The sequence below is a fragment of the Orcinus orca genome, chromosome 11 (genome assembly GCF_937001465.1).
Source record: "Orcinus orca chromosome 11, mOrcOrc1.1, whole genome shotgun sequence".
In the NCBI taxonomy this organism is placed as follows: domain Eukaryota; kingdom Metazoa; phylum Chordata; class Mammalia; order Artiodactyla; family Delphinidae; genus Orcinus; species Orcinus orca.
Genome location: NC_064569.1, coordinates 50,631,376 through 50,652,348, shown reverse-complemented (window position 1 = coordinate 50,652,348; position 20,973 = coordinate 50,631,376). Strand labels below are relative to the sequence as shown.

Here is a 20,973-nt window from a genome sequence, read left to right as displayed (position 1 = left end):
CAGCCCATATTTTTAAAATATACTATCATCAACATTATGTCAATATATTTGAAAACTTACACAAAACAGAGACATTTCTAGAAAAACATAACTTAACAAAACTGACTTCAGAAGAAATATAAAGAATAGATAATCCTATCAGTAGTAAAACTAATGATTAACTGCTGATTAGCAGTTAAAAGTTCTTCACACAAAGAAAATAACTAGGCCCAAATAAGCAGTTTTACCGACCTTTCAAGAGAAGGAATATTCCAAAATTTCAAACTCCTTTACAAAATAGAAAGAGAAGCAATGCTCTCCAATGCATTCTGTTAGGCTAGTATAACTGAAATATGAACCCAGACAAGAACATTATCTGAAAGGAAAGCCATGGGTCTGTTTCATTCAAGAATTTAGAGACAAAAAACAAAAAACATCAACAAAAACACCTGAACTAAATACTGGCAAACTGAATCCAACTATTTACATATATAATACAATGATGAAGATAGGTTTAATTCTGGAATACAGAGATGGTTCAATATTAGAAACTCTGTAAATATTTCTCATTACATTAACAGATTAAAGAAGAAAAAGTAATATCAATAGATGCAGGGACTTCCCTGGTGGTCCAGTGGTTAAGAATCTGCCTTCCAATGCAGGGGATGCAGGTTTGATCCCTGGTCCAAGAACTAAGGTCCCACATGCCGTGGGCAATAAGCCCGCATGTCGCAACTACTAAGCCCACATGCCACAACTACACAGCCCACATGCCGCAACTAGAGAAGCCTGTGTGCTGCAACGAAGAGCCCACGCGCCACAACGAAAGATCCCATTGTGCCACAATTAAGACCCAATGTAGCCAAATATATAAATAAATAAATATTTTAAAAAATCAATAGATGCAAAAAGAAAAAAGGATAACTTTCAACCAACTATTAATGATTAAAACTTCAAGTAGGGGTTCCCTGGTGGCGCAGTGGTTGAGAGTCTGCCTGCCGATGCAGGGGACACGGGTTCGTGCCCGGTCCGGGAAGATCCCACATGTTGCGGAGCGGCTGGGCAGGTGAGCCATGGCCGCTGAGCCTGCGCGTCCGGAGCCTGTGCTCTGCAACGGGAGAGGCCACAACAGTGAGAGGCCCGCGTACCGCAAAAAAAAAAAACTTCAAGTAAACAGAGAATACATGAAACTTAACCTGATAAGAATATCTATAATAAACTGAAAACAATCATTATCCTTTATGGTAGGAGAGGCTTGAAAACACTCCCTTTAAATCCAGAACAAGAAAAGAATGACAATTCACTACGTTTATTAACTTCATGCTCAAAATTCTGCCTAGGGCAAAAATAGAAGAATAAATTAAAGCCGTAAGGTTTGGAAGGAGGAAATATAATTGTCTTTATATTTGCAAATAATAAGATTTTTTTAAGCAAAATATGAACAAATTATTTGAAATAATAATAAACTAGCAAAGTGGCTGGATATAAGACCAATATGCTAAAGTAAACTGCATTTCTGTATACCAGAAAGAATTAGAAAACAATTTTAAAAGAGATCTCATAGGGCTTCCCTGGTGGCGCAGTGGTTGAGAGTCCGCCTGCCGATGCAGGGGACGCGGGTTCGTGCCCCGGTTCGGGAGGATCCCGCATGCCGCGAAGTGGCTGGGCCGTGAGCCGTGGCTGCTGGGCCCGCGCGTCCGGAGCCTGTGCTCCGCGACAGGACAGGCCCGCGTACCGCAAAAAAAAAAAAAAAAAAAAAGAGATCTCATAAACATTAGTAACAAAAGTGAAATAAGTCTAACAAAAAAACAGAAAATATAAAACTTTACAGTAAGATATTTAAAAACAACTAAATAAATGGAGAAATATTCATATTCATGGGTAAGTAGAACTTATAATCTAACATACAGTAGCTAATTGCTTTATAATTTCACACAGTTTCAATCAAAATGGCTATGGGCTTCCCATGGAAGGAAAACTGATTCTAAAATGCACATGAGGGACTTCCCTGGTGGTCCAGTGGCTAAGACTCTGCACTCCCAATGCAGGGGGCCCGGGTTTGAGCTCTGGTCATGGAACTAGATCCTGCATGCATGCAGCAACTAAGAGTCCGCATGCCGCAACTAAGACCTGACACAGCCAAATAACTATTTTATAAATAAATAAATAAAATGCACATGAAAGAGAAAGGACCAAGATCACCAAGATACTTCTGAAAGGGTACAAGGAAGTAGAATTTGGCCTACCAAATATAAGACTTATTATAAAGCTATAGTAATTAAGATAGTGTGGTATGTGCAAGAATTTATAAATTAACCAATGGAACACAATAGAGTGTCGAGATAGACACATGTATACATGAAACTCTGATCAAGACAGAAGTAGCTAGTAGATTACTTTTTAAAAGAAGAAACTATTTAGCAAGCGGAATGAAAAAAGTTGGCCATCCACATGAAAAGAACTAAAAATATATCCCTAGTTCACAATACGAAAAATAACTTCAGATAAAAACTTTTATGTCAAAAGCAAGATTTTAAAACATTTCTAAGATAATATAGACAGATATCTTTCTGACCTTAGAGTAGGGAAGGATTACTTAAACACAAAATATAAATAATTCATACATTTGAACAAATTAAAATGAGCAACTTCTGTTTATCCAGAGATATCTTTTTAAAATATGAAAATACGAACTACAAACAGGGAGAAGATATTTGCAACAGATATAATTGACAAAAGATCAATATTAAGAACATACCAAAACCAAAACAAAACAAAAGGCACAAATCAATAAGAAAAAGACAAACCAACAGATAAATGGGCAAAGGTATGAATAAGCATTTTAGTGACAAAAGCAAATGGCTCTTAAATATGTGAAAAGATGCTCTATCTCATCAGCAATCAAAGACATACAAATTAAGCCAAAATACCATTTTACCCCAGTAGACTGCCTCTCCAGAAAACCTTGTCTTCATGCTGACTACTGGTTGTCCAAATCTGTTCTCTCCTTTCATGGTCATGAAGTTGTAGCTGAAAACAGGGCTGCCCAGGGAGACTACACTTGCCAGCCTCCCTTGCAGCAAGATGTTGTCCTGTGACTAAGTTCTCACCAGTTAAATGAATGGAAATTCTCTGTATTATTTCTGGCCTGGATTTTAACACATTGGCCATATGCTCCTCAAGACTCATTTTCCTTCCTGTAAGTCAGAACATGGATATACTTAAGACCCAGTTTCAACCAGGCATACAAGTTCAGTTCCCTAGGTGATGGCAGAGGAACGAGATGGAGAAAACTCAAATAATTTAAGGAGGCAAAACTGTCCTGGTAGCCTGGACTGCACACCTCCAGACTGTTATGTGAGAAATTTCTACATTTTTAGGTTATTGTCTTTCAAGGTTCTCTTTATTATTATAGTTTAGCCTTTACCTTAACTAATACATTGGCCCATACTAAGTGTTTTTCAGGATGTGGAATTCTCATTCACTGCTGGTAAGAGAATAACTACCAAGCACTTAGAGAAAAGTTTGACATTAGTAAAGTTGACCATGCACATTCCCTATGACCTAGCAAGTATACATAGAGAAACTCATGTACACGAGGAGACACTCACAGCATTTTATATATTATTATTAATCATGATGGCAAAAAGTGCAAATAACCCAAATGTCATAAAGAATGAATAAATAAAGAAAGAATAAATAGCTTCCAGGATTTTCATGCACTGGAATACTATATATCAGTGAAAGTAAATTAATGATAGCTACACACATTAATGTAGATCAATCTTAATATAACATTGAGTGAAAAATGGAAGTCATAAGAAGGCATACTTACTTCGAAAATTTTTTATTAGAGAAAATTTTAAACATACAAAAAGTAAAGAGAATAAAATAATGAACCCCATGTACCCAACAATTATCAATTCCTGGCTAATCTTATTTTATCCGTATTCCCACCTACTTCCTCCTTCCCCCAGATTATACTGAAGCAAATCTTAGCCATCCCCAAATACTTCAGCACATATATTTAAAAGATAAAGATTTGTTATACATGCCAAAATACTATTATTTTTTAAAATTAACATCAATTCTTTTTTTTTTTTTTTTTTTGCGGTATGCGGGCCTCTCACTGTTGTGGCCTCTCCCGTTGTGGAGCACAGGCTCCGGACGCGCAGGCTCAGCGGCCATGGCTCACAGGCCCAGCCGTTTCGCGGCATGTGGGATCTTCCCAGACCGGGGCACGAACCCGTGTCCCATGCATTGGCAGGTGGACTCTCAACCACTGCGCCACCAGGGAAGCCCAACGTCAATTCTTTAATATCATTAAAAAATCTGGTATGTGTTCAAAAGGGCTCTGTATTTTTGATGCATGGATATAACATACATCAAAACTATAAAGAAAACTATAAAACTATCATAAAACTTTAAAGAAAACAAGGGGATGATTAATACTAAATTTAGAATTGTTATTGAGGGGGCAATAGGATGAAGAGAGATTTGTTAGAAAGGGGACAATGTGGGGGTTTCTAGACACTGCTAATGTTCTATTTCTTAACCTGGGTGGCTACTAACCAGGTATTCATTTTATTATTATGCATTAAATTGTAAATAATTTTCCGTACCCACTTGTATATAGATTTCACCCAAGAAAAGAAAAGAAAAGAAAAAGAGAGGCTGCTTCTCCCACCCTCCCACCCTGCAACCTACGAACTGTTAGCTGAATTCAAAGCAAGAAAAAAACCAAAGTATATCACTGAGCTGTAGGCAAACAGGAAGTCTGAAATTGTCCTGTGAACAAACCTGATCAGCAGAGGTTCAATCTCGCTTGGATGCACCTTGGCCCACCCCCATCCTGAAGGAGGGTGGGTCTCAAAGTGAGATTCCTGCATTAGGCCAGGAAATTTACCAAGGAGAGGATGTACTGAGGTCCAAAAGTACAGGAAATACAACCTATACCAAACAGGAAAAATAACCGGAAACTCCTCCCGCCATGCGTTATAGTTTGGTATGTACATAGAAAGCTGAGTCCACCCATGCAAAGCAGCCATGACAGTGACTGGCACACCCTGAGCGCTCAATAACTGTTAGCTGCTGTTACGATTATTTTTCATTATTATTATTTCATCATCCTTTTTTCCCCCCCGCCATGGAAGTTAACTTTAATTATAAACTTTTGACTGCACAGAACATCTGACTTGGAGGGAGTGATGTTTTATTTCATTTGTTGGTGACATATAAGACTGAGGTCCAACTACGGTTTCTCCTCATGCTGAAATCCCACTACCCAGTATGGCTGACACACGTGTATGTACGTAGCTATACATCAATTTAGCTCTGTTTTAGCTTGTCCTAACCATGCTTTTTTTTTTTTTAATGGTCTCTCTTTTTCCCAATTATTATAAAATATTTCTCCATACCATAAAACGTTCTTCAAAAACCACTGTTAATGACCCCATAACATTCCATGTGCACAAGTTAGTTAACCATTCCCCAGTGGAATTTAGTTAACTATTCTCCATTGTTGGACACTCTGTTTCCAGCTCTGTGACTTTCTAAATGTGTGTAACTTACACATTTGAATTCAGTTTAATTTTGTGGTAATACTTCATTGGACACCGTAGATAATTCTGAATGATCGCCATGTTAGTTTATACTATAAAGGAATGATAATTCAAAACAATTACTCTATTCATTCAGTTAATGTTTAATGAAGCCCTATACCAGGAGGTGTGGGAGATACATAGACAATAATTTTTTTTTTTTTGCGGTACGTGGGCCTCTCACCGCTGTGGCCTCTCCCATTGCGGAGCACAGGCTCCAGACGCGCAGGCTCAGCGGCCATGGCTCACGGGCCCAGCCGCTCCACAGCATGCGGGATCTTCCCGGATCGGGGCACGAACCCGTGTCCCCTGCATCGGCAGGCGGACTCTCAACCACTGCGCCACCAGGGAAGCCCTAGACAATAATTTTTAATATCAAAGTGCTTTCTGTTATATGTCAAATATATCTCAATAAAGCTGGAAAAAAATCAAAGTGCTTTCAAATGAAGCAAAAGCAAATTAGCAGGTACAAGTGAAATTTTTCATTTCTATATTGATTTTAAAACAATATTTTGCTCAAAACTATGAAATTAAGTCAGAGACTTTATCTGACATCATAAGAATCCTTTTCACCATGGATAAATAAAATCAATTGATTGGACTACAGTTTTCATTTTCCATTTGGCATCATTAAAGGTAGAGAAAATGTAAAACAAAAGTTGTAAGCAAACACATGGCAGCCCAGGAAATGTGCTTTTCAGCTGTTACTTGTACTTGGATAAAAAGGAATGACACAATAAAAAAAAAAATCCACCTTATAAGGAGCTGGGAATCTCTCTGGTTTGCCTATCACATATCCCTTTTTAATCCCACCATGAAACTCACTCCATTCTAAAAGTACAGAGGACTTTATCAGGATGATTTAAGAATCGCCCACTTTGGGATCTATTTAGGCAGCAGATTGGTGATTATGTATTTGAATTTCAAAAAGCTTATCTAAGTCAGAATGTAACAAGAAGCAGTTGAAACGTAAAGAAAAACAAAATGAAACAGATTAACAAGGGCTAACTTTTATAGACTATTTATCAGTGCCAAGCGTGTGATAAAGGCTTTCCACAAATCACCTCACAGAAGCCTCACAAAGGCAAGGAGTTAAGTACTATTATTATCCCAATTTTACAGATGAAAAAGTTGACTGTTAGGGCTCAAGTATATTATTAGTGGCAGGGCTGAATGGCTAACACCAGTTTCTGCTCTTAAACACTATGTTCTGTTTTTTTCCCATCCTGACATACCAACAGGTGAGCATATATATGTTGTCAATAAATTAGAAAGTAATTTGGGTCCAACGAATAAAAATACCTTCAAATAACTAAAAATGTCTTCTAGTAACTGTCTCTATTCCCAACTTCTGCCTTCAAACCACTAAAACAAACGTAGACTGAGTGATTAGACATACAGTTTACTCCGTATTTTTTCTTAATCTTAATTCTCAGTTATGTAACTTGAAATAAAAGTAGTTAGCATAAAAAAGGGTCTGCTCAGTCCACAAAGTAGACTCTCAAATTGGACCAGAGCTGAGGACGTGAGGTTCCTGACCTGGTCATCACACAGCACAGGAGTAAGCAAAGCAATCTAGACAGAGCTCAGATTTACCATCCCATAGCATACTCCAACCCTCACTGTATTTCAGAGCATGCTTTGCTTAAACATTTCTCCAAAACTATTTCTTAAGATACTTTGAAGTTCATGAAACAAATCAGGTTTTCTGGACAACATAAGAGGGCTTATTGCAGTAGCTTCACTTAGTATGACCAAAATTTCAAGTGCGTTACATTTGTACATATTCACCATATTTTTTTCCCCTTGATCTTTAAACCACCTTGTGAAGCTGCTGCCTGGGCATTGTGGTTTCTTGAAATGATCTTGGTGAAAAAACAACTTAGTTATGGTTAATCAATTTAATTAACTCCTCCTGTTAACGGACCAGAATTGCTGTTCTCTAGTCCATCCAACTATGATTCCTTCAACGGATATAAAGTCTAAACAGGTAAGTGTTCTATCTCCTACTCTTCTTTGTGAGGAATCTAAAAGTAAACCACTGTTACCGAAAAGCAGAGGACCTGGGTTCCAGTCCCACATTTGTTACCGTTAGTTGTGTAACTGACATTATGCCTCCTTGCACAGCTGAAGTGGGCTGGACAGGAAATGTTTAAAGTCCTTCCCAGCTATAAAGTTTTAATTCGTAATTTAAATTGTTGTTTTCGATTGCAAGTTAAATGAAGAACATTAGAGGTAGACACAGGTTCCCTATGAGTGACAGTAGCACTTTTAATTTCCCTATTGAAGCCTATCACATGACGGGAGGTCATATTAAATTGAACTGGCATTTCCTTATGCTCCATCTGCTACCAAAACGTACTATTTGTAGTTCAGGCAGCAGAGCGGTTGAAAAACAACAGATTTTCTTGGCACTTCCTGCACGTATGGCACATAGATGAGTATGAGATTATCCTCAGGAAAATACTGCAAATAATAGCTGTCAATTCTTAGCAACTAACAACACACATTATTAAAAATAAACACAACCTCCCATCCGTGAGTTCCACCTCACAAAATGTGTCTTTTGTTTCTTCTGACTCTTATATGTGAACCAATATTTTTTACATGGGCTCCATAATATTTCTGCTGCAGAATTCAAAAATTACTAGATCTCTAAAATCTACAGATAATCCCCAAAACTTCTGTTAGCCACTTGCTACGATCTTGCCAGAGATGCTAAAAGTAGTGTAGTCAACTGGTTTGAGTTTCATACACTTTTCCAGACAATCTTGCTGTTTAAGGGTCCACACAAATAAGAGCTTAATTTCTCTGGATTCTAAATCTTTGGGAAGTTGACCAACACGCATGAAGCAGTCTTTCTCCTCCTATAGTTAACACATTACCTAACACATTAATCTTTTAAATTATTGCTTGGGGTCCTTTTGTCCTCGATTTAAATCTATCTATCCGTTTAACTACTTGTATAATTCCCAATTCTCCCCCCTCTTACAATTCTATGCTCTACTTTTCTGAACGTGGTTTTATTATTTTTCTGTATTTTCTGTGGTATTACATTTTAATTCCTTGAGAAATCAGATAATACATAGTGTTTGTGAATTATGAAAAAAGTTAAAGCAAAGGTAACCCTCCTCAAGACAGGGCAGCCAAGAGAAAACGCAAAAAGCTTGAAAATTTTACTGCATAATTAATGTGAACTGACATGACATCTTCAATTAGACTCAAAGACCCTTAGGACTGAGAGAATCTAAACTCCTTATCTTACAGATAAGAAAACCAAAACCCAGGAAGAAGCTAAGTGACTCGCCCTACATGATACATCTAACAGGATACATTTATGGTCTTACCCATAAAATTACAGCATAAAATTACACGTTACACCTAGGATGGTTCTTTTCACACTGAAAATAGCCCCATGAAGTCTGTTTCCTAAACACATGCAGGCAGCCACAGTGGCTAAATCCCACATCTGTGGAGTCATTCTTTTAAATCAAACCCTTACCTCAGAAATTCTGAGATAAATGCAACTGGTATTAGGGGAAATGGGAGAGAATAAGAAAGGACAATACTCCAGAATGTTAGATTCAAGTCAGAAGGTAAAAAAGTCACATATAATCAAAAATGACTCTTGATACATTTAAGTGTATCACAGATACACTTAAATCACGCAGAGTGTCCAATATTTACGTCTTTATTCATTGGGAAGAGACCAACGCCTTCTCTTAAGGAGTCCAGCACAGCTAGGTTTTCCTCCAGCAACAGAATAAGCCACTTTCTTTTGTTTACCATCAGATGAAATACCTGTTAGAATTGAAAGAGTTGGTTGTTCCAAAACCACCTACCTTTAAGCAGTCGACTAGCATCTGCCAGGGTGAGATACTCACCCTTAAAGAGGGGCTCAGGAAAAGAAACGGAAAACCAGGATCCTACCTCTGAAATTATCCTTAAAAAGGGACCTATTCTCACTGCACAGGACAGCGGGCCTCATGCTCTATTTAACTATTTAACTCATTTCTCTTCCACTGCCTTCTTGATTTTGCCTAGTAAATTCAGGTGAATGTGTGCCATTCAAGGTGTATATGATCCAATTCCATTGTATTGATATTTCCCTCTTCCCATATTTGCATATGAATAGAAGGATCTGGGTTAGACACAGGATGTGTAAGTATTACAGGGGAAGTAGATGAAGTGTGGGCACAGGCTCTGATGAGAAGGGCAGGTCAGGTGCAGTAAAGAGCCATAAAGCAGCCTGAGGACTCACAGGTAAGTGAGGAGGGTTGAAGGGAAGAGACAGATCACTTTCTATGGGACAGAATTTGTTCCAAAAGTAATTTTTACCATGTTTGTGATTTTTCCTTGGATTGGATTTGATGGACACATTTTAAGCATTGCAACACATCCCATTCTATTGATTTTTATTTTATTTATTTATTTTTGTTGTTGTTGTGCCCCACAGCATGTGGGATCTCAAGCTTCCGGACCAGGGATCGAACCTGCACCCCTTGCATTGGAAACACGGAGTCTTAACCACTGGATTGCCAGGGAAGTCCCCATTGTATTTATTTTTAAATCCATATAGACGGCCTATACCCTCAAAGCATATAAGTAACCATATAACTATAAAATTCATACTCTGAAAGAGATTAATCATGAGAATATTTTTCAGATAAAGACTTGATCATGGACAAATGACCTTAGAGCAGAAATACCGAAACCAATACTTGGAAATACATTCTACAAGTCAGTGCTCCAAGCAGCAGGAAAACCAGACTGCTACCCCTTGAAGACCTGCCACAAAGAGCCATGTGGAAAAACCGCACAGAGAAATGGTGATTGTGAACAAGAGTTCTACCTCAGTATGAAAGACTTTTGGCTGTGTTGGACCGTTAAGAAAAGAAAGGTTATGCTCATTAGAAAGTTTACCTGTCTCGAAGCAAATAATTACTTCTCTGCTAACATAACTTCCATGTCAGTGTAACCAGTTCCTACAAGTATAAATTATCTTAACTGCATGCAGATAAAAATCTGTGTTTCCTGAACAGTGTTCATCTTAACTCCATTACTGGAGTCAACCTAAAGGAAACTTAAGTCTCTGGGCTTGCATATTGTGTTTGTCTCTGGCCATGATGAGATGGTCCAGATTCACACTGATTGACAGAGGGTTTCCCCACCAGGTCCTCTCACAGGACTCCAAGCATTTTCACAACTTGACCACACAAAAGAACCCCCAGTCTGCTCCTGCTTTTCCCAAGACAAGTACAGGAACGCCTTTCTCTGCAGTCCTTTCATAAGATTGTGTCTGTAAAAACACAGGTGTCTACAAAGCAATTTTTATCAACTTTGCTTTGAATATTCCAAAGAACAGCAGTGATCTCAACACTCCATCCATTGTCTCAATGGATGGGAAAAGCTACCCATGAGAGACCATAAAGGAGGAAAAAAAAAAAAACCCAAATATATGTTTATAAACTCTTCAACAGCAACACAAAATACTTGTACTGGAGAGAAAATATATTTTTTAAACCACAAGGCACGTTAAGTAAAAATGTGTAATCAACCTTAATTAGATTCCTTCATCAGTTGACAATGTAAATGGATGGAAACTACTACTCAAATATTCAAACCTTCATTTTACATGCAAGTGGCCTCCAACAAATGATAAAGCAATATTCCCATGTGAGTGTGACAGATTAAAAGGAGGAGTCAGATTCACTAGTCCTTGCTTGGTTTAACTGCCCAGCTTTTAGGGAGCTATTTTATAAAAGCGGGACTCGCCCTGATAAATTAGTGAACAGTGCGAATGTCAAAAATTGCCTGCACTCAATGAAGCTCTAGAGCACTTCGGAGCCAGACTTCAAAAAATGACTCCTTAAAAAAAATTACGTTGTGACAATGGTATCGTTTAAAAAAAATAATAAGGATGACAGTGATGATAACTGGGCAGGAACCACTGCTGCTGCCTGCCTCCTATGTAAGTTGCCCGGCTGAAGGTGGTTAAGTTAAAGCCAGTTCTCCCCTATTGGAGGGGCGCCCCGGCAGCGGCGGAGAGCCACCCTGTTTCCAGCTCCCTGTGGGCTTGACGGGACGGGACTGGGACTGGGATTGGCTTCCACGAAGCCCCGGGTGGCTCATCGAGGCGCTCTAGCTGTCCCTCACCACCTCCCTCCAACACAGACCCCAAGTGAGAAATGCAACTCCCGGAGCACAATGACAAGAAAGCACACAAAAGGAGCAAGGCAGCCGCTCCCATCCTTACCTTTGACTTGACTTTCATACTCGGCTATGATCTCTTTGTCCTTTTTGAATCTGCTCGGAGTGGACATTATCCAGCTGTTCTGGGTTTGCTTTCAGCGGGCAAGTTCTGTTCGAGGGTCACCGACCAGTCTCCTCGGAGAGGCAGAGTTGTACTCCCACACGCCGGGAACCCAGAGGCAGCACCGACAGGAGGGAAAGGGGGAGGGAGAGGAGGAGGAGGAGGAAAAAAAGGAGCGAGCCGAGGACTAGATTAACCCGGGCGCTGGCACCATACTCTCCGGATCGAGCTGCCGTCGGTGATGCTGAGGGGAGCCCAGAGCTCGGGGCCGGAGAGGCCCGGCGCGCCGGCAAACTCCAGCAAGCGAGTGGTGGGGGGCGTCTCCCTGCCCACCCCACCCGGAGCCCGTCCACTTCCTCTACGACCGCTGGGCGGACGCGGGAATCGCGCCGGCGCTCCGCACCATTGTTAGCAACCCGCACGGGGCGCGCGGGGCAGGGCCAGCCGGGGAGGGCGGGCGCCGCGACTCTCCCTTCCTGCTCCAGCCGCCGGCTCCGGCGCTCGGGGGTCCCGCCCGGGCTGGGGATGCTCCTGCCGCTCCTCCGTCGGCACACACGGTTGCTACTGCCCCGGGCAGGCAAGAGGAATCGCGATCCTAAAGCAAGTCCCGGGCGCCGACCGCAAGGGCGTCTGCCGCACCGTAAGAACGCGTCCTGGGCACAGCCCCGGCGGAGTTTAGGTCTCCACCGCCGGCGCCTCGCGGGGCCTCTGCCTCCCGGGCCACCGTGCGCCGAGGCTGCCTCTTTCTCCCCCGACCCCCTTTCCGCTGCTGCCCCCAGGAGGCCGCCGGCGACAGACACACTCGCACACGCACCCGGAGGAGCCGCGCCCCCGGAGGCCGCAAAGTTGCCGGCACGTTCACGGCCCGCGGCTCCCCGGCACCTGGGGAGCGACCTACGGGCGGCAGCGGCCGGGGCGGCCGCGCGGGGCTCGGCGAGGCGGGGCAGGGCTCGCGGGAGGGGTCGGCTCGGCAGCGCGTTCCCTTCTCCGCCCTCGCCCCCTCCCGGCGCGGTGAGGAAGCGCCGCGCTCGTCCGGGAAGATGGACGCCTCTTGTGGCCAACCACAGCCCGGCCCTGCGCGTCGAGCCCGGCGGCCGTGGGCAACGCCCCCAGCTCCTCCCCGAGCTGCGCAGCCCCAGCAGCTGGGAAACCCCTCCCGACCCGGCGGTCTGTCTTTGGCCGAGAGTGAGCGCTGTGGTGGGGCTCTTTTCAGTGTACAGTGGGGAAATCCAGACTTTGGATGTCTCCATGGAAGAAAAGGATGTCACTCCAAGATGTCACTCCAAACCCCAGAAGGAACACTGGAGACTGAATTGTGAACGTCTTGGCTGTTAAGAATCAAAGAAAAGCTAAGCTGCTTGATCAGGCAGAGAAAAATACCCATCTTGAACACCATTATTCTCCCCATCCTAGAAGCATTTGGAGGGGGCTCGGATGGCGGGAAAGGCGTGGTGGGGAAACAGGTCACACTTAGGATGTCACCAGGTTTTGACGGACACATTTAGCGTTTGGGACCTTCCTTCTCCAATATTATGGGCCTGATTTACCAAAGTGATTTGTCCAAAGGCGTGTCCAGTATCAAATGTTTTCCCTGCTAGATCTAAAGAAGAGTAGGGACTTCGAGACTTTAATCATTCATTCATGTATCCAGTGATAAAATTTCTTACTGCGAACCAAACACCAAGAGCCTAAGGATTCAGAAAGTAGAACCCTGCCCTAAAGGATCTCACGGTCTATTGTTTTACAAAGTAATTACAGGCGGTACTGTGATGCTATAAGAGAGCTACTGCCGGCTTTGCGAGCCCTGAAGAAAGAAAAGTGGACTGCGTAAGAGGTTTGGGGAGAAAGGCTTCCCACAGAAGTGGTATTTGAACTGCATTTAAAGGGTGAGTAGTAAGTAGTTTGCCACCTTAGAGAGGGAAAGTGTTGCATTCCACGGAGAAGAAGGAGAATCCTACTCTGGGAGAATTGCAAATGAGTTACAGGATGCCCTCCTCTAAAATACCAGATCTCTGATGGGAGGTGAAAAATATTTTAAAAATTTAAATATATGTGTGTTTCAAGCGGTAGTGTGTGCACATTGTTTTAAATTATATGGCCTTTTAAAATTTAATTGTTAAGCAAATCTTTTTACTTTATAACGACAGAATAGAATGTACGGAAAAAATGTAAAAAAAAAATGTTTTGTTTCCATTTTGCCACACAGGAGGTTAACTACGGAATCGCAGACTGCCCTAATTTCACATGGGGCTGTCTTATGTAAGAGTGTAGCGTGAAGAGCCAGGATATTCCAAAGCAGAGGCTGAGAAGGAAGGTCAGGGCCAACTGGGAGAGGCCTCCTGTGCTGAGCTCTAGGACACAGTTCTGCAGACAGCAGGGAGCCTTTTAAGTAGAGAAGGGTCATGATCACATACATGTTTTATGAAGATAACTGTTGGCAGCATGGAAGGATGAGTTGGCTATGGGGGTGGAGAGACCAGAGGCAAGCAGCACACTCTGGCGATAATTGTAGTCAAATCTAAATGTGATTCATGTCATCCATCCATGGTGCTACTGGGATTTATTTCATATTTGCACTTGGGAAATACAACTTGGTGCAGAGAATGCAGGCCCTGGGAATGAATTGTTGGCTGAGTTTAGACCTAAAGCACCGTGGTAGTTACAAGCCCCAAAGACAGTGTACCCAGAGGTGAATCATATCTCTGCTGCTTCCTAAGTGAGCTGATAAAAATTACTGCATCTCTTGGGGCCTCAGTCTCCTTATCTGTAAAATGGGTTAATGCCTAGTTCCTGGGAATGTTATAAGCACTTACTGAGATAATCCTTAAAAATTACAAGAACACCAGATCTTTGTACCTACTCAGTTATCTTTGTTACTGTTATCTCAGTTTTAATCTTGGAGAGAAAGCTATTTAAAAATTGGAGACCGTATCTTAATCATCTTTGATTTTATCATAGTGCCTAACAAACTGTCAATAAACTTTTTTTTGAATGTTAATGTCTTAATATTAGTAAGCCACCATATTATTGTTGTAGAAGGTTGGGTCCCAAATAAAACAAAGCATTTTGCATACATTCTTGTAAGAACCCTACAAGGTGAATACTATTGTCCTCGTTTTACAGAGAGAATCTGGAAAGTTCAGTAAATGTGTAAAGTCCTGGCTGGGCCAGAATTCCAGCCCACATCTTTTGAATGTTAATGTCTTAATATTAGTAAGCCACCATATTATTGTTGTAGAAGGTTGGGTCCCAAATAAAACAAAGCATTTTGCATACATTCTTGTAAGAACCCTACAAGGTGAATACTATTGTCCTCGTTTTACAGAGAGAATCTGGAAAGTTCAGTAAATGTGTAAAGTCCTGGCTGGGCCAGAATTCCAGCCCACATCTACTTGCCTCCAAATTGGGTTTTCCCTATTCTTCTGCCTACGAACTTATGATTCCTTTAAACTTGTGAAGCAGGATCACATACAGTGAACTGTGTATGACTGATCGATGGTTTTCCCTTGGTGGTTTTCTTCTGATCCAGCCACTCAGTGTGATTCACAAGTCAGTTCTTCTTTTCATAGTTTTATCTCTTCAGGTTATCCTTATCTTTCCATATTTTGCCTCACAAAGCTTATATGGAGAATGCCTATGAGTTAAAATCCAGAAAGCCCCCTAGGGTCAGTCCAATTTGGGAGACAGTCAACTGAGTCTAATTCTGTGACTTTGCTCCCCCTTGTGGTAGCTGTTTTCTTAGCTATACAACAGGGATGGCTGCGCTTTGCCCCCTAAAACCTACCCCTCCCCTGCCACACTCTCATTCTTTAGGGGCAAGTGGTGAGAAATTTGGAGCGCCTGAAAGTGGGACCCATACTACAGATTAATCCACTCCATTATATAATATTCTCCTTTTAGGACCACTCCAAATTTCCAGAAGTAGAAGTTAATTCATTATCTGATCATAAACCCTGGGAGTAGGTAGGAGAACGTACCTGGCGCCTTGCAGCCACAAAATAAATCATGCGCCTTACTGCAGCATCACTTTGTCCTAGTGGTAAATAACTTAAGTCATTTAAAAAGTTAAATACAAACACATTAAGGACTCAATGCCAAATCGACACAATTTTTTCAGTTATGGTTTTAGTGTCTAAGGATTTCATGTCTGAGGTGGACCAGTCTGCTACTCCTCTTCATATAAGGAAAACGTTCTCCTCTGCCCGTTGGGATGAAAAAGTTGATGAAGCCCTGCCAATATCCTAGGTTTTATTCTTGGATCCAGCCTGAGTATCAGAACACCAACTGTTGTGCATGCATATCTTATATTGTCTTGACTCTGGACCCTTTAGCGTCTCAAATTGCTTGCAGTAGTGCTTTCCATGGACTGCATTTTGGTATTGTGTCCTGGGGCAGAGTTTTATAACATATGAGCTCACCATTGATCACCTACATCAGAATCACCTTGGGAGTCTGTTTGGAATTCAGACACATGGGAGCTCTTCTACACTTAAAGCCACACTTCTTGACTTCAATGTGCATACAAATCACCTGGCAATCTTGTTAAAATAAGGTTCTGATGCCTGCTGGAGTGACACCTGAGATCCAGCAGGTCTAATAAGCTCCTAAGCCATGCCAATAATTTTGTCATAAAGACCATACGTGGAGGAGCAAAGACCCATAAGGTCCAAATTTTGGCTGAGGGGAAAGTCCTCCGGTGATTCTTATGCTTGAGAATATTTGCCCAAGGCCCAAGAGCTATTTTAAAAAAAGAGCATCCTTATAAAAGATTTGCTACATTTACTCAAGTGATGCCGATGACATTAAGATTTTTTTTCAATTTAATGTACCTCTAAGAAACTGGACTGTTTTCACCTTCAAGATAATAAAACGTTTAACTTCTTCATCTGTAAAATGGGGATGGATAATAATTTCCCTAATAGGTTTGTGGGTTTCATAGGGATTAAATGCAAAATGTACATAAAGCACTTAGCACCAAGCCAGGCACATAGTAAGTGCTGCATAAATGTTGCTTGTCCTTGTCATTGCCATTATTGTTTTGGTGCAGAAAGTTAACTTCCAAGTTTACACCAAACTGTTGCAATTGTGGAGGACCTTATAGTGTGTTTATCTGTGTCTTATTTACCTCCCTGTTTAAACCTCCTATGCTAATTGAGAATTTCTTTGTTCTTAATGGGTTTGTTTTGTAGTTTATTGGTTTACTGTGTGTCTGTATTTCTGATACACTACCTCAAATTTTTATAGAATGATTTCTAGTCTGTTCAGTTCTAATCAACAAATATTTATGTCTATTAAGCTGAACCATATGACAATGTGGATATTTGACCATTTTTGACGTAATAAATGGCAATGCCGTATGACTCAACCCAATACTATCAGCTCACACTCTGCAATTAGTGTAAACAAAAGTCAATAATAAAAACCCACTTCCAAATATCCAAGTGAAGCCTCTGTTGAACCCTGCCCAGATCTAGGGAAATCCCATTCACTCATAGGTTGGATTAGTCCAGTGCAGTCTGCCAGGTAGTCAATCAACAAATATTAACCACTGTTGTAAAAGAAACTTGGCCCATAATTTAACAGCAGCTTGTGGAAATGGACCATATAAATAGCCATTTTCCCTTTTCTGGCAACAGAGTAGTAAAGACAAGCTGTTAAAAGATCTGGCCAATTTCATTCTGATGCACTTTCCCTGGCAGGGAAGAGGGTAGAATGTTACAATAAAGATGAGTTTAGATGAGGCCCTGGAGGGGTCAATGCAAGAGATACTAAGGACAGTAGGAGAGAAAGGATGGAAAAGGAAGAGGTAAAGACACTAGTCACAGGGAGAGAAGCTGCAAAAGAGAACAATAAAATGAATGATTCTTCTAAAATGTTCATTTGTATAATTTAGCTCCCCTCCCCTCCAAAAAAATTCTTCTCCAATTTTCAAGAAAACTAAAGCTAAAATAAATCAGGACTTTTAAATGTCTGTAATTTTCTTTGAATAAAACTGCTTTATAATATTTTTAACCATCTGCTTAAAATCACATTTCCATTTTGCACAGATCGTTAAAATAGAATTTACTTTGTTTAATCTCATATTCATAACTTCCAAACACCCACACATAACAGTCTTCTCATCAGAGTTACTATTTTCTGCTTTGAAATCCTACTACGACTTCCCATGTGGCTGCTGCACAATATAAGCAGAATATGAATATTCAACGAGCCCATTCTGATGAAAGTATTAAATCCCATCACTTAGACAAAAGAAAAAAAAAAGGTATTGTTACTCAGAGGAAAACAGCCAAAGTTAGGCGAGAAATGGCAGCTTCAATTCAGTTGTCAGATTCAGAGATGGATTAATATGTAGAGCAAATGCTCATAAAAACGTTGACTGTACCGAGAAATACGTGCATCTCTAATGCTTATATTTTAGGAAATGAACGATAGACTCCTCCCCTTCTTGCCATTATACTTTGGCAGCAGACATTTTAAGACTGCCTGATTTTGTCTCGTCTTCTACAGAGAAACAAGTCTGCATACAGTTATTCCTCATTTTAGATATAGATATGTTCCTGGTGAGTATACCAGGGAAGTGGAAGGTTGGTAAATGGAATCTTATTTAAATATAATGGAGACCCTTGCTATTTAAAAGAATCTCAAGGTATAGCCTTTTGTAAATCAAAGAATATTTTTGGAAAACAATTATCATCTGCTCTAATTTTTTAATATAAAATTGAATTTTTATGTAGTAGGCCTTTCTTTAAAGCAGTGGTTCTCAAACCAATTGGAACCAGTGTTGCCTTTAAACTTTTAAAAATTTATTTATTTAAAAAAATTTATTTATTTTTTGAGCAGTTTTAGGGTTACAGAGGGCAGAAAGCACAGAGAGCACTGGTATACTCCCTCACCCCTGCCACTTCCCCTTTATTAACACTTCCCTTATTATTAACATTTTGCATTTGTGTGGTACCTTTGTTACCATTGACTAGCCAATATTGATATATTATTATTAGCTAAAATCCATAGTTCACATTAGGGTTCACTCTTTGTGTTGTACATTCCATGGGTTTTGACAAATGTATAATGACTGCATTCACTAACATAGTAGCATACAGAATAGTTTTACTACCCTAATTGTCTCTTTTTTATAATAAATATTTTTGTAACACCTCACTTAACTATCCTAAAAGAAAATAAAATTTACCCACACTCATAATTTTCTTTATGCAGTCAGTGTATTATCCTACCTGTAAAATGAAGGAGAAATAAAAACAAAGTAAATCATAATGAAGTGATATAAATTTCAATATGTAAATACTTGGACCCAACTACACGAGAGGGATTGAAGTAGTCAGATAAATTTAGATGTAAGAGAAGTAATAAGACCAGAAGATATTCCATACAAGATGTACAAACTTCATGTCAATTATATCTCAATAAAGCTAGGAAAAAAGATTTACAAGTCAATGAATACAAGTCAAAAGTATGCATGAATGTTAGATTAAAAACTAGCATACTCAATATATATAAAAAAATACTGTGTGTTTAACAAGTAAAATGGAGTAAGACTAAAGTTTCAGATAACTTAAACCAATATTTCACATATATGAACGCCTGGTGGGATAATTCTTCATTGGTAGGAGACTGAGCTGGGCATTGTAGGACATCCAGCCTTGGACCTGTTCACTAAATGTTAACATCATCTCTCCTTTCTGAATATGGAGACAAATCAACTCCTGACATGTCCAGAAGCTTCCTATGCATCAATTCAGCTTCTACTGAGAACCACTCTCTTAAAAATCTAATGCGATTATAGGACCTGGTATCACTATTGTCTCCTTGGGGCTTTTCTTCTGGAAAACTTTTCCTGCCTCATCTTCTGAATTTTCCTTAAAAGAACTCAGAATTAGATGCATGTCTGAAGGCAGGCATTCTTGACTGTGAGGAACTTTCACCCCAAGAGGTGTAATATGATCTGTTCTTGGGGTTTGGAAAGATATTATAATGTCTATATTCTTTTAAAATTTCCTTTTTTGTGCATGTTATATTTTGTAAAGTCTTACTACAGTAGTATATGTATATAATTTATTAAAAATAAACAGATATTCAAGTTGAATGCTCAAATATTTTTACTGATGGGGTTAATAATAAAAAAAAAGTTTGCAGATCCCTATCTATAAATACAGTCAGATACAAAGTAGCAGATAGCACTTGTCTTTAACTTTGGTCATATCTGACATCCTTTCAGAATCCTGAAGTACTAACAGTGATCCTTACTTATTACTTGGTTAAGGTGCATTTGGGACAGACCTAGGATCCTTCCTGATCAGCCTTCATGGCAATACAGCTTCATCTCTTACCATACCCCATCCCTTCCCTTGCTTCAGCTGCACTCCACCTCTCACTGCTCTTCAGATGCATTTTGTCTCTCTCACACCTTCACACTTCTGCACGCGCTGTTCCTTTGCTTGAAACTGTTGGGGAGGAAAACTTTCCTCCACCGTCTTAGGTTCAATTTCTGAGGGCCTGTGAATTAAACTGACATAAGGCAGATTGATAGGAGAAATAAGGTGTATTTGTAAGCCTACAGAGACTAACAAAAGAAGTAGCTAGCTTGCTAAATTGTTAAAGTTAGAGGCTTATATACCTAACTTAGTAGGGGAAAAAAGAGGGAAGAACAGCCTTCTATAGAAAGAACAAATAAATTTCTTTAGGAAAGACAAACGGGTTTTTAGAAGAACAAACAAGAGATGAAAAAGTCTGTGATAATGTTTGGTTAGGCAGGTGAGAGTGGTCTTTCTATCTTCATGGCCATGAAACCCCCTGGAGAGGGGATTTATGGCAGCCTCGTTTCCCAGAAGTTTCTGCTTTTAGTCAGATAAGTGAAGCTCCAAGAAGGCTTCTTTCTGCATCTGCTGAATTTCAAATGTTTTCAGCTTAAAATAATCTTCATATCAACTCTGGGGTTGTGAGTGGGTCGCCATAGAATACACACACTCATACACACGTGAGCACACTGTACCTGCCCCTCTCCCATCCTTTGCCTGGCTAACATCTCAACCTTCATAACTCACCTAGAGCATCATCCTAGAA

General features: G+C 40.4%; 1 protein-coding gene across 2 annotated transcripts in view; it reads right to left on the bottom strand.

Annotated features, from left to right (window-relative positions):
- The window catches only part of SRGAP1 (SLIT-ROBO Rho GTPase activating protein 1), a 274,993-nt gene extending 262,954 nt beyond the window's left edge, over positions 1 to 12,039 (bottom strand). For both annotated transcript variants that reach the window (XM_004276587.4, XM_033440537.2), the window contains exon 1: positions 11,836 to 12,039. In XM_004276587.4, the coding sequence (XP_004276635.1) occupies positions 11,836 to 11,902 (67 nt within the window). In that variant the 5' untranslated portion in view covers positions 11,903 to 12,039. The remainder of the gene's footprint in view (positions 1 to 11,835) is intronic.
- Positions 12,040 to 20,973: the final 8,934 nt, after the last annotated feature.